This window comes from Ruditapes philippinarum, unplaced genomic scaffold (genome assembly GCF_026571515.1).
Source record: "Ruditapes philippinarum isolate M1 unplaced genomic scaffold, ASM2657151v2 ctg1880_1_1_1_1, whole genome shotgun sequence".
In the NCBI taxonomy this organism is placed as follows: Eukaryota; Metazoa; Mollusca; class Bivalvia; order Venerida; family Veneridae; genus Ruditapes; species Ruditapes philippinarum.
Window position 1 is genome coordinate 126,183 of NW_026864922.1, and position 15,223 is coordinate 141,405.

Below are 15,223 nucleotides of genomic sequence, written 5' to 3' on the forward strand. Positions count from 1 at the left end.
GATAACATTATATATATTTATATTTTGTTAATAATAAGTAAGTCACTAGGTACAGTTTTGCAGTATCATGGTCATGTTTAATTATATCAAAACACAGAAGGCGCTGAATTTGTTTTGGTCTCAGAATGTCAGAAAGGTGAAGGTTATGAGATTACAAACCAATTTGTTTTTGTATAGTGCCACCAATGCTGTTTCCAGTGTTATAACTGTAGTAAATTGGCTATTATGCTTATTACAACACTGATATTCATTTCAATGTTTATTTGGCTTGAAAAAAAAAATAAATAAAAACACGAGTTGCCTTAAATGGGATTTGAGCTCAGGACATATCTCTCTCTCTTTCTAAACGAGCGTGTAATTATCCCCTCGACCACGGGGAAGTTACACGATAACAGCCTGAAGAAACCATATCATTCTAAATTTGAGTTTGTAACCCTTATTTATTTCGTTTAACACTGGTGTAAATAATCATGGAGCTTATTATTGCATGTATATCTGTAAAGAATGACACAATGTTTGAAACCTTTGACCAACCGGAAAGTACTTTTCTTCCCCTGAGAAGGCTTGAAAATTAATGCGCCTGTCATTTGACTCTCTTTACGCAGTGATCTCCCCTTATTTTATCGGCGTTAGAGTACTTATTAAGGTTAGTAACCGCTTCCAGGAGTTCGGACTACTTTCTGATGTTGCAAATAAGCACTATATTAGAGTCTGAAATTTCGCTACAATTATTTGTTTGGTCTGACGACCCAAACAAATAAAAATGTAGTTGCCATGGCTTAATTTTTTTATGTTTAAAGGCATGAAGCTTAAAGAATAACTTTTTAATTCAGGTAATATAGGTCATTTTTGGTTTGGTTTCACGGCTCACCAAAACTGACATGATCATGTGGCGACTTTCCAGTTTTACAAGTGCCCCTTTAGATATATATAAAGGTACGAACGGGCACCTGAGTAGAATGACCGACGTTCTTAATATTATTGGGTATTAATAAAAATATCAAAAGTGTACTATCCTCGTAAGACATTGTTTAATCATTTTATTTTTAACACAAACACGCAAGCACACATATCCATGAAATCGTGTTTTTAAAGCATCTTTAAATGAAAGTCCAAGATAGGCATAATTTCACCAAAATTTCTTACATGTATATGTAACAAGGTTACTTTGTATAAACTACGTTACGTTATATAACAGACCTTGTTCCCATATGGGTTCTTCAATTTATCTGGCTTTTTATTTTGATTGCATGTAAAACTGCGGAATATCTTTGTCCATATGTAGATAATTTGATAATTAAATACATGCAGTTAGTTTGGGACCCTGGCAGATGAATCATACCAAATATCATGTTGCAGAAAAATACTTTAAACTTTCCGTGATTTAAATAATCCACTTTCATCAAAACCAGCGTTTTTTCTCCAAATTCTCTAGATTCGATCAACATTTAACTGCTTGTTTGTTTTTTTATATTCATACTCGGTTTAGACAGTCATTTATATATTTGAACAAAAAATTAAATGGAAGAATAATCGCACATAACAGATGTCCATGAATTTCATAATTTGTTTTATAATCCGAAAAAATTAACATAATTATTTCAAATGAAAAACATAACAAACACAGTTTTGAATGTATTCCTTATCCCTCCCTAAAATACTAACATTTTATAGCCAAACATTAATTGTTTAACATTTAAAATCGAATTTTGCGCTACGTACTCTCAAATGTTTCTTTTTTTTTTTTAGTAATCCTGTTTACATCAAACTGTAGGCATAATGATACATTGCAAAACAGATCCCAGTATTCTCGTTTAAATTAATAAAATGTATAACTATGAAAACAAAATCACTCACATTATAATTCAAATTAAATTTTCATATACTTTATTTTAGAATTATTTCAAAGACAGAAATTGAGTGTGTACCGTATCTTTTTAAATAACAGTGTGTTCCGTACCATTTCAACATAACTTTATGAAAATATGCTAAAACATCACTGCATTCACTCGATACATTGGACATATTAAATATATCAGATTTAACATGTATTTTTCTATAAAATAGTGACAAAAAACATGACTTGCAAGAAATCGCTTGTTATGACAAATCAGTGTGTACCGTTCCCCTCGGCCCCGGCTATGAGAAGAAAACTGTACTCGAATGTTCTCAAAAAATATTCAGGGGTTTTCAGAATTTTGATATACCGTGGAAAGCTGATATAATTACGGGTACTCTGCGCCTTATCTGATCAAAATCGGTTGAGTAATGAATAAGTTATGAATAAAAAACATACCTGAATCGGGTGAAAAATCGGCGTGTTCCGTACCCGAAAAGTCACGTGGTATGGCCACATTGGTATAGGGCGCAAATTATGCAAACTCAGATAATTACCTAACAGAATATTTTGGAATACAGACTTAATGTAGTAAGCATGCTTTGAAGCTGCCGTACTGAAATCTTGTCAAATTTAGAAATCACAGTGGAAAACATCCTCTCTTGGGACAAAATTTGTTTTAACAAGATCTGTTCGTAAGACAGAGCACTCCGTGCTTCACTTTTAATGGCACAACTGTCAACAGTTAAGGGACCTGAGCCCATTCAAGGTTATGGGACCTTAGCCCATTCAGAATTATGGGACTGGAGCCCATCATGAAAGGTAATCGCATCGCACAAGTGTGTTATGTTTCAACCCTTTCCCTTCAGTAGTTTTGGAGATATGAACTTGCAAGCAAATACACTAGTTTTAAAGCAATGCGAACGCCTGCGTGAGAACAACAGCTCTCCTTTACTCCTCCAATAGACAAGCTTACATGTTTACAAAAACTGTCAAAACAAAGCGAGAGTGGTTTCAGGATTATAACAATAATACTGGTCAACAATCAATATCTACAAATTCACTAGGATTCATAATTCTTTAAGTGTGTTTTTTTTTTCAAATTGGTCTATATGCTAATATCGAACTTATCACGGCAGGTAATCAACCTATTTGGCTTTTACTGGATAACTAACCAGTAATTACCAGTTTCTGAAATATTTCTGTAGCTTCTGAAACGGTAGTAGACAAATAACCACTAGACTCAATGAGCATGATCAAATGTCCAACAGAAAAAAAACTGTCAAAACAATGTGTGGCGGCATGGCTGAGTGGTTAACGTGTCCGTATGGGTTCAAACCCCGTCAGGGGCAAGTCGTTGTTTCCTTAAGCAAAAAACTTTACATTCATTGCTCAGTACCAGTTGGATCCAGGAACAGATTCATCAGTGTTTATAAACTTTAAGATTCGTACACAATCAAACTAAAATAAATTCTGTATAAACCAAACGTCATAGAGAAATTTCGCCTTGCCTTAGTATCGAACAGGAAAACTGTGAATATCAAATACAATGCTTTCCCTATCGAGTTATTCAGGCGGAATCAAATATAAAGCATTTCTGACACATCTCTTACCTGAGTTTATTACATTCAGATTCGTACTTAGTGGTGATATCTAATCGTTCAGCATCAAACGATAACTTCAGTTCTTCCTTGAGTATGTTTTTTGACGTCTCAACATTCTTCTAAAAAAAGCAACAGTACGCAATTTCTTAAAATAGCAACAATGACGCAATTTCTAAAATAGGAACTATAACACAATTTGTAAAAATAGCAACAATAACACAATTTCTAAAAATAGAAAAAATGACGCAATTTCTAAAAATATCAACAATGATGGAATATTTAAAAATAGAAAAAATGCCGCAATTTCTAAAAATAGAAACAATGACGCAATTTCCAGAAATAGCAATAATTTCTTAAAATAGCAAAAATGACGCAATTTCTAAAAATAGAAAAAAATGACGCAATTTCTAAAAATAGCAACAATGGTGCAATTTCTAAAAAAAGACAAAATGACGCAATTTCTAAAAATAGAAAAAACTAGAACTATCACTAAATGTGATTAATACCCCCACAAGACTGCTTCGGAAATGAGGTTGTTACTAGTAACAGAATACCTTGTAAAAGAATTGAAATATAGAGTTATGGTTGTGGGCAATTAAAGATAGTTGTGGTTCTTGTATATTGCATTTTCTTTCAATGTGGTTGACCATTGAAGAAGTTTTATTGAATTACTCTGTAATAAGTCCAGAAATACAAAGAAAAGGAACAAAGGGCAATAACTCTATAAATACTGAAGATGGAGTTATAGTTCTTGTGCACTGCACTTCCTCCCTCTTTTTGTGCTTGACCATTGTATGAAGTTGTTTTGAATTTCAACCAGTACGTTTTAAGTTATGCTCCAGACAAGGAAAAGTATCAAAGGGCAGTAACTCTGTATTTTGTCAAAATGGAGTTATGGTTCTTGTGCACTGCACTTCCTCTCAATGTGCTTGACCATTGTATGAAGTTATATTGAATTCCAACCATTAGTCTTCAAGTTATGCTCCGGACAAAAAAAAAGCAATGGAAAAGTAACAAAGGGCAGTAACTCTGTAATTAGTCAAGATGGAGTTATGGTTCTTGTGCACTGCACTTCCTCTCAATGTGCTTGACCATTGTATGAAGTTATAATGAATTCCAACAATTAGTCTTCAAGTTATACTCTGGACAAAAGAAAGCAATGGAAAAGTAACAAAGGGCAATAATTCTGTAATTACTTTAGATAGAGTTATGGTTCTTATGCACTGCACTTCTCCTTACTGTGTTTGACAATTGTATGAATATGTTTTGAATTCCAACCAGTAATTTTCAAGTTATGCCCCGGACAAGGAAAAGTAACAAAGGGCAATAACTCTGTAATTAGTCAAGACAGAGTTATGGTTCTTGTGCACTGCACTTCCTCTCAATGTGCTTGACCATTGTATATAGTTATATTGAATTCCAACCATTAGTCTTCAAGTTATGGTCCGGACAAAAGAAAGCAATGGAAAAGTAACAAAGGGCAATAACTCTGTAATTACTTTAGATAGAGTTATGGTTCTTGTGCACTGCACTTTCCCTTATTGTGTTTGACAATTGTATGAAGTTGTTTTGAATTCCAACCAGTAGTGTTCAAGTTATGCCCCGGACAAGGAAAAGTAACAAAGGGCAATAACTCTGTAATTAGTCAAGATAGAGTTATGGTTCTTGTGCAATGCACTTCCTCTCAATGTGCTTGACCATTGTATGTAGTTATATTGAATTCCAACCATTAGTCTTCAAGTTATGGTCCGGACAAAAGAAAGCAATGGAAAAGTAACAAAGGGCAATAACTCTGTAATTACTTTAGATAGAGTTATGGTTCTTGTGCACTGCACTTCCCCTTATTGTGTTTGACAATTGTATGAAGTTGTTTTGAATTCCAACCAGTAGTGTTCAAGTTATGCCCCGGACAAGGAAAAGTAACAAAGGGCAATAACTCTGTAATTAGTCAAGATAGAGTTATGGTTCTTGTGCACTGCACTTCCTCTCAATGTGCTTGACCATTGTATGTAGTTATATTGAATTCCAACCATTAGTCTTCAAGTTATGGTCCGGACAAGGAAAATGCAACGGACGTCTGGACCGACCGACCGACCGACCGACCGACCAACCGACCACCGGGTGACTCCTATATACCCCCCCAAACTTCGTTTTTGGGGGTATAATGACGCAATTTCTAAAAATAGCAATAAATTTTAAAAAAAGCAACAATGACGCAATTTCTAATAATAGCAAAAATGATGCAATTTCTAAAAATAGAAAAAATGACGCAATTTCTGAAAATAGCAACAATGACGCAATTTCTAAAAATAGAAAAAATGACGCAATTTATAAAAATAGCAACAATGACGCAATTTCTAAAAATAGAAAAAATTACACAATTTCTAAAAATAGAAAAAAATGACGCAATTTCTAAAAATAGAAAAAATGAGGCAATTTCTAAAAATAGAAAAAATGACGCAATTTCTAAAAATAGAAACAATGACAAAATCCAACTTCAAATAACAAAGTTATGGACCGGACATGATTTTGCTGCAAGGTCATGCTGTGACCTTGACCTTCAAGGTAGTGATCCAAATGTTGCGCGCAACATGTAGTCTCAATATGGTGATCATTTCTTTAAAATATTTTTAAAATCCAACTTCAAATAACAAAGTTATGGACCGGACACGATTTTCCTGCAAGGTAATGCTGTGACCTTGACCTTCAAGGTAGCGATCCAAATGTTGCGCGCAACACAGTGTCTCAATATGGTGATCATTTCTGTGAATTATTTTTAAAATCCAATTTCAAATAACAAAGTTATGGACCGGACACTATTTTGCTGCAAGGTCATGCTGTGACCTTGACTTTCAAGGTAGCGATCCAGATGTTGCACGCGACACATCGTCTCAATATGGTGATCATTTCTGTGAAATATTTTTAAAATCCAACTTCAAATAACAAAGTTATGGACCGGACATGATTTTGCTGCAAGGTCATGCTGTGACCTTGACCTTCAAGGTAGCGACCCAAATGTTGCGCGCGACACGTCGTCTCCATATGGTGATCACTTCTGTGTAATAATTTTAAAATCCGACTTCAAATAACAAAGTTATGGGCCGGACACGAATTCCGGATGTACGTACGTACCGACTGAAGGACGGACAACCTGCAACTATATGCTCCCCCTAAATTTTTCGGGGAGCATAAAAACATAAACAAATTTAGGCATCAAAAATAGTGGAAATGATCATACCTCCGTCAATTTTTGGTTAACTTTGGTTATCAGTGAGGTGGGGGCCACCTGGATCAATGTATCATCATCAATTTCACGCTTGACCTTCACCGCCTCATGGACATCTAATGCCTTATTACTTGCCAACTCGAAACCTTCAGTAATCAGACGTGAATGAAGGCCCTACATACACAAGTATATTACTTTATAATGGTTCAACACTTTACCATATACTTTTTTTTTTCATTTAGAAAAAACATTATAGCTGCAGCAAATAGTAACTTACAGATTGATAAATGCATCTTATATTCTTGAAGTTATTTCCCTAAGAAATTTGATTTATCTACCGTAAAATTCCTATTAAACGCCCCCCGGGGCGTAATATTTTCCAAATTTTCCAAATTTCATGTTGGGACAAATTTTGTGACAGACAGACAGACAGTGCACAACTAGACTTGGTACTGATCATTCCTGTAAAGTTTGGATAAAATTGCACCAGTAGTTTATGAGTAGTAGTGCGGACAAGCTTTTGCGTATCTGGCAACACACAGAAAAAAACACCTTTTTATCAAAGGGCCATAACTCGGCCAAAAATCATTCAACCGGAAAACCCGTGCAATATGCGCAAGGACTTGAGCTACAGATCAATCCTGTAAAGTTTCATTTAAATTGCATGAGTGGTATAAGAGAAGTAGTCCGGACAAACTTTAAAAATAAAAATTATTAAAGGGCCATAACTCTGACAAAAATCATTGAACCGGAAAATGCTGACAATATGCACAACTAGACTTGGTACTGATCATTCCTGTAAAGTTTGGATGGAATTGCACAAGTAGTTTATGAGAAGTAGTCCGGACAAGCTTTTGTGTATCTGGCAACACACAGAAAAAGAAACCTTTTTATCAAAGGGCCATAACTCGGCCAAAAATCATTCAACCGGAAAACCCGTGCAATATGCGCAAGGACTTGAGCTACAGATCAAACCTGTAAAGTTTCATTGAAATTGCATTAGTGGTATAAGAGAAGTAGTCCGGACAAACTTTAAAATTAAAAATTATTAAAGGGCCATAACTCTGACAAAAATCATTGAACCGGAAAATGCTGACAATATGCACAACTAGACTTGGTACTGATCATTCCTGTAAAGTTTGGATGAAATTGCACCAGTAGTTTATGAGGAGTAGTCCGGACAAGTTTTGTGACGGACGCACGGACAGACAGACAGACAGACAGACGGACAGACAGACGACGGAGAAGTGATCCCTATATGTCGCCACTACTCCGTAGAGGCGACACAAAAATCGTAAAATCAAGCAATGCCAGATTAATTCATGTAAACAGCATCAGTTTATGGCCTACGTGACCTCAGTCATGTTTATCTGTCTCACAGGTGGCTCGGTGACGTAATCGATCGATAAATGTGTAGACAATGTATATTTAACAATACACATAACGCTGATTAAATTTAACTGCTTAATCATGGAGCAAAAGCAACCAACACATTGATTTTACAGCGTTTCTTTTAAGTTAAAAGTTGTTGGTATTGCCGAGCAAGTTGGTAAACACAAGGCAAGCAAATTATTTAATGTTGACAGGAAACGCATTCGAGAGTGGTGTAAGGCAAAAGAAACGTTGCAAGCAGCTGCCTGCAAGAGTCGTAAACGTGCACCTGGCAGGGGTAAGCAAGTTCGATACAGAGACATTGACCAGCAGCTGTTGCTGTGGTTTAATGAACGTCGGGGGAAAGGAGTGCGTGTTACTGGGAAGGCCCTAAGACATGAAGCACTTAGATTACACCAACAGAACGGGTCACAGTCATTTAAGGCATCCTGCGGTTGGTTTAGGTGCTTTAAACGACGTCATAACATTTCATTCCGTCGCACTACCCACATTGCCCAGAAATCAGTTGAAATTACTGATGGACTTATTGACAAATTTCTACGTTTTGTTATTCGTATGCGCCAGTTAAGAAATTATAACTTGTCAGAAATAGGCAATATGGATGAAACGCCTGTTTATCTTGAAATGCCCGGGAAAGCAACGTATGACATTCGTGGACAGAATAATATAACTGTAAAATCTACAGGACGCGAAAAAGAGAAAATCACCGTCACTTTAGGCGCCTATGCAGACGGAACAAAACTTTCGCCACTGGTCCATTTGCCTGGAGTACGACCTTTACCTAGAGGTGACATTCCATGTGGAATTATCGTGTACATGTGCGGCAGCGGTAAAAAATCTTGGGCAAATGAAGAGAGCATTTTATTTTGGTTGAAAAAACTCTGGGGCAGAAATCAAACAAGCCGGCGCTTACTTGTTTGGGACGCATTTCGCGCTCATTTGACTGATAAGGTCAAGGATTATTTACGTACACACTGCAACACTGACATGAGTGTTATACCAGGAGGCTGCACGTCACGTTTACAGCCCGCAGACGTTTCATGGAACAAACCATTTAAGGGAAATGTTGCTGAATTATATGACGAGTGGCTGTTTTCTGGGCCTGTGGACTTAACTCCTGCCGGGAATCGAAGGGCACCCCCCAAGTCTCTGATTCTCAAGTGGATTAAAACTGCCTGGGATACTGTTACCCCTGAAATGATTAGGAAATCATTTAAAAAGTGCGGGATTTCTACTGAGTTGGATGGAACTGAAGATCATCTCTTTAATCACGCTTCTGATGACGAAACTGTCGAATCGGACTTTGAAGGGTTCGATCCCGATGATGTGAACATAAGTGAGCAGGTGCTGGAAAATGTGGCTGCAGAACTGTCTGAATCTGATCAAAACAGTGATTCAGATGATCAGGTGTCTGACTGTGACAGTCCTGGTCATTAACTTTTCTAAAAACGTAAGACTCACGGTACATTTCTATGTACATATGTACACGTGCCATTGGATATTGTACTGTTACGTTAAGTGTTAATTAACGTTAAAAGTGTTAAAAGTTTTAAAACTTTATGATTCTTTTTTGTGTTATCGATTAAATAAAGTGGATTTTGAAGGATTTGAATAGTTTTGGATTTACTTTTGAATTTTGCACTGGTGAGTAATTTTTTTTCCTTGTCAAAAAACCTGGGGGGGGGGGGCCTTTATTAGGGCAGGGGCGTTTAATAGGAATTTTACGGTACTTTAGTTTTAATCATTATACAAAATATGTAATTCAATAAATTATATATACTTGTACCATAAATACGAGGGTTGTTCAAAAAGTAATAGGACTGCAAGTCTACTGTTGACATTTTTTTAATTTATATGCACAATTTTACAAGATAATAATTATATCAAAAGATTTCCTCTATAGACAGTGAAAAAATCAATATGTTAAAACAAGAGGGCCATGATGGCCCTGAGGTCGCTCACCTGTATATAGGCCCCCCCCACCCCCGGGGCCAATTTTTACCCAAGGGCTTTTATTTGTTTATTTGAACAGACTTGGTAGACACCCATAAGAAGATGTTTCATGCTAAACATCTAAGTTCTAGCTCATTGGCTTTTTTAAAAGAAGATTTTTAAAGTTTTTACTAGACACATATGGTTAAAAACAATGTCACCCCTAGGGCAGGGCCAGTTTTGACCCCAGGGCGTTTATTTTAACAAACTTAGATATTTACTTAAAGATGTTTCATGCTTAATATCTAAACTCTAGCTATTTGGGTTTTTCCAAAAAAGATTTTTAAGTTTTTGCTATACACATATAAGGAAAATCAATGACCCCCCCCCCCAACCCCCCGGGCGGGGCCAGTTTTGACCCTAGGGCTTTTATTTGAACATACTTGGTAAACACCCATTAGAACATGTTTCATGCTAAATATCTCAGCTCTAGCTCTTTGAGTTCTTTAAAAGAAGATTTTTTAAGTTTTTACTATATGCATATAGGGAAAATCAATGACCCCCTGGGGCGGGGCCAATTTTGACCCCAGAGCTTTTATCTGAACAAACTTGGTAGACACTCATCAGAAGATGTTTCATGCTAAATATCTTAGCTCTAGCTCTTTGGGTTCTTTAAAAGAAAATTTTTTAAGTTTTTACTATATGCATATAGGGAAAATCTATGACCCCCTGGGGCAGGGTCAATTTTGACCCCAGGGCTTATATTTGAACAAACTTGGTAGACATTCACTAGAAGATGTTTCATGCCAAATAACTAAGCTCTAGCTCTTTGGGTTCTTTTAAAGAAGATTTTTTAAGTTTTTACCATATGCATATAGGGAAAATCAATGACCCCCGGGGCGAGGCCAATTTTGACCCCAGGGCTTTAATTTGAACAAACTTGGTAGACACTAACTAGAAGATGTTTCATGCTTAATATCTTAGCTCTAGCTCTTTGGGTTCTTTAAAAGAAGATTTTGTAAGTTTTTACTATATGCATATAGGGAAAATCAATGACCCCCTGGGGCGGGGCCAATTTTGACCCCAAGGCTTTTATTTGAACAAACTTGGTAGACATTCATTAGAACATGTTTCAAGCAAAATATCTTAGCTCTAGCTCTTTGGGTTCTTTAAAAGTATTTTGTAAGTTTTTACTATATGCATATAGGGAAAATCAATGACCCCCTGGGGCGGGGCCAATTTTGACCCCAGGGCTTTTATTTGAACAAACTTGGTAGACTCTTACTAAAAGATGTTTCATGCCAAATATCTTAGCTCTAGCTCTTAGGGTTTTTTAAAAGAAGATATTTAAAGTTTTTTCTTTCGGTTGCCATGGCAACCAGAGTTCTGCAAGGAATTAAATTCTTTGAACAATTTTTAAAGGTGACCACCAAAGGAACATTCCTGTGAAGTTTGGATGAAATTGGCCTAGTGGTTTATGAGGAGATGTCATTTAAAGTAAAAGTTTACGGACGACGGACGGACGACGGACGGACGACGGACGCCGGACGAAAAGCGATCACAAAAGCTCACCCTGTCACTTTGTGACAGGTGAGCTAAAAATAACGAGTCTGTTAAAATTTCAACTGACAAGGGTTACGCGACCCTGAGCATGTTAACTGCACAATAAATGACGTTTATGACGTTGTAAAATAAAAAAAAAAATGTAACAAGCGTCGATCATCCCTTCTGAAAGAATTCTCCCTAGTGTTCTGTGTGTCTAAATCATGTAACTTTGATCAGACCTCATATGTGGAGATGAAGGAAGAAAGAAAATGATCACACTCTCGTTCCACTCTTCGAAAACTAGAACTGCCACTATCATGGCGTGAATACCCCCGCATACCACTTTGTCAGAATCAACAGTGGCCATTTAGAGCTCAAGGACAACCTCCCTGCCAAATCTGAGGTTACTAAGCCAGTGCATTGCTAAGTTATGTATTCTACATGCTTCAAATGTGAAAATGTCAAAATCAATACATTGCGGACAGGACATTCTTTAGCAATTGAGAAGAAAAGCTTTTCTTTGTCAAGGTCCCTGTGACCTTGACCTTTGACCCAGTGACCTCAAAATCAATAGGGGTCACCTTTATAGTCATGATCAACATCCATACCAAATATGAAGACTGTGGGTCAAAGGAATCTTAAGTTAATGGGTAGACAAACTTTTTGAAGTCAAAGTCCCTATGACCTTGACCTTTGATCCAGTGACCTCAAAATCAAAAAGGGTCATCTACTAATCATGATCAACATCCATTCCAAATATGAAGACTGTGGGTCAAAGGAATCTAAAGTTATTGGGCAGACAAAGTTTTTGAAATCAAAGTCCCTGTGACCTTGACCTTTGACCTGGTGACCTCAAAATCAAAAGGGGTCATCTACTAATCACGACTAACCTCCATGCCAAATATGACGACTGTAGGTCAAAGGAATCTAAAGTTATTGGGCGGACTAGCTTTTTGAAGTCAAGGCCCCTGTGACCTTGACCTTTGACCTGGTGACCTCAAAATCAATAGGGGTCATCTACTAATCATGACTAACCTCCATGCCAAATATGAAGACTGTAGGTCAAAGGAATCTTATGTTATTGGGCGGACAAGCTTTTTGAGGTCAAGGCCCCTGTGACCTTGACCTTTGACCTAGTGACCTCAAAATCAATAGGGGTCATCTACTAATCATGACTAACCTCCATGCCAAATATGAAGACTGTAGGTCAAAGGAATCTTAAGTTATTGGGCGGACAAGCTTTTTGAAGTCAAGGCCCTGTGACCTTGACCTTTGACCTAGTGACCTCAAAATCAATAAGGGTCATCTACTAATCATGACTAACCTCCATGCCAAATATGAAGACTAAGGGCCAAAGGAATCTTAAGTTATTGGGCGGACAAGCTTTTTGAAGTCAAGACCCCTGTGACCTTGACCTTTGACCTAGTGACCTCAAAATCAAAAGGGGTCATCTACTAATCATGACTAACCTCCATGCCAAATATGAAGACTAAGGGCCAAAGGAATCTTAAGTTATTGGGCGGACAAGCTTTTTGAAGTCAAGGCCCCTGTGACCTTGACCTTTGACCTAGTGACCTCAAAATCAATAGGGGTCATCTACTAATCATGACTAACCTCCATGTCAAATATGAAGACTAAGGGTCAAAGGAATCTTAAGTTATTGGGCGGACAAGCTTTTTGAAGTCAAGGCCCCTGTGACCTTGACCTTTGACCTAGTGACCTCAAAATCAATAGGGGTCATCTACTAATCATGACTAACCTCCATGCCAAATATGAAGACTAAGGGTCAAAGGAATCTTAAGTTATTGGGCGGACAAGCTTTTTGAAGTCAAGGCCCCTGTGACCTTGACCTTTGACCTAGTGACCTCAAAATCAATAGGGGTCATCTACTAATCATGACTAACCTCCATGCCAAATATGAAGACTAAGGGTAAAAGGAATCTTAAGTTATTGGGCGGACAAGAAAAAACCGACGGCCGGACGGACGGCCGGACGGACGGCCGGACGGACAAGCTGATTCCAGTATACCCCCCTTACAACTTTGTTGTGCGGGGGTATAAAAAAAGCTTGATAGCCCGCTACTCTCCACTTTATCTCGCATTCTTGTAATCTTATAGTAATCATTATAGATTAAACAGGCATGAACTGTGTTAATTTTATGTTTCCGTATGTATCTCGATGGCTTAATGCAATAAGGGCGTAACTACATTTTTGAAAATTTTACAGGAGAGGAAAAAAACTAACTCATTTTCTTGTTTCTGTATATTCCCATTACATTAATTAGTTTTGTAATAAAAAAATATATATTCTAAATATAACTTTTAACAACATCAAAATAAATTATGTAAAAAACACTTTATTTGCAATTTTATTACTTATGCCCTTGTTGCATAACTTTTACATATTATTTGAGAGATAATACTGTAACCCAACGAATATTCGCGACCAATTAATATTCGCTTTATTCGCGGATGGCCACGAAGCGCGAATATTTGTTTGCGCGAATAAGTCCGCACGATTTCGCGAATAAATTGGAGAGAAATTTTTATTTTAGACGTTGTTCATGCAAAGCTACTTGACTGGATATATTCGAATTTTACGGGCACCTGTTAGGAAGTAATGAATTGTTATGATTATTGCCATAAAGCAATAAAAACACAAACTAAGTAAACTACTACTATTTTATAAATATCAAAAAAACTCTATGTCAATATAGCAATCAAAATAAACATCCACATTTTAATACAGTTTATGAAATACTAGTAGGCCTATTGTCAATCACGTTCCGTATAGGGTACTATCCAGTGACCTCGACCTGTTTGGACCCTATAAAATAAATGTTTGAATAAATCGTTTGACAAAAGTGGGAAAACTATCAAGCATCACAAAAGGCTATTGTTTTTTGGGTCCTATAAAATAATTGTTTGAGTGAATTGTTAAGAGAAAGGTGGTATAAACCTATCGAGCATCACAAAAGGGTATTGGGTGTACATAATTACAAACAGTGAAATACAAGATGGTTTCATACTAGTATCGATTTTTACCCGTCAATCTTAACAGTCTGTATAGCTCAGTTGGTTAGATTGCGGACTCATATAACATAATTTTCTCCGCGTGGGTTCGATCCCTGATATGAGATGGACTTTCCAATCCGCGACTTTTTTTTTCGGAAATCAAGAAAACGCGGAAATTAATATTCGCGAATATGTCCGACCTCGGCAAAACGCGAAAATTTGTATTCGCGAATATAAATTGGGGTACAGTATTATATGCAATAAGGGTATAAGTATACTTACGCCCATATTGCAGTAAGATTTACATTAAACGTGGCTATATTTTGTTATGCAATATGGTACCATGTCTACATATAATTCAATTAAAATAGGATATTTAACTTTCTCAAAGATTTTCCAAGAAATACTTAAAAGTCTACACTAATGTTTTTGCAATTCTACAATGTGACAGCGAATTTTATACCTCCTGACTTTAATATTGACCTTTATTATATAATCCTTGCCTCACTTATTTTTATTCAATATATTGAAAAATATTGATTTAAATTCTTATTTATTCTTACTGGAATTAGTTAAGCATACCATTAAATTAATTAAGAGCTTATAATGTATTCAAGAACTTGACAAAAATATTTTTAACTAATGAAATTGTACAATCTGTGGACACTAGTTT

The 15,223-nt window shown here is 36.5% G+C and overlaps 1 protein-coding gene across 2 annotated transcripts in view; it reads right to left on the reverse strand.

Moving 5' to 3' along the window:
• LOC132727287 (uncharacterized) overlaps positions 1 to 15,223 on the reverse strand; it is a 153,449-nt gene that overhangs the window by 126,145 nt on the left and 12,081 nt on the right. For both annotated transcript variants that reach the window (XM_060712719.1, XM_060712720.1), the window contains exons 2-3: positions 6,680 to 6,841; positions 3,451 to 3,560 (exon numbers count right to left, since the gene is read on the reverse strand). In XM_060712719.1, the coding sequence (XP_060568702.1) occupies positions 3,451 to 3,560; positions 6,680 to 6,841 (272 nt within the window). The remainder of the gene's footprint in view (positions 1 to 3,450; positions 3,561 to 6,679; positions 6,842 to 15,223) is intronic.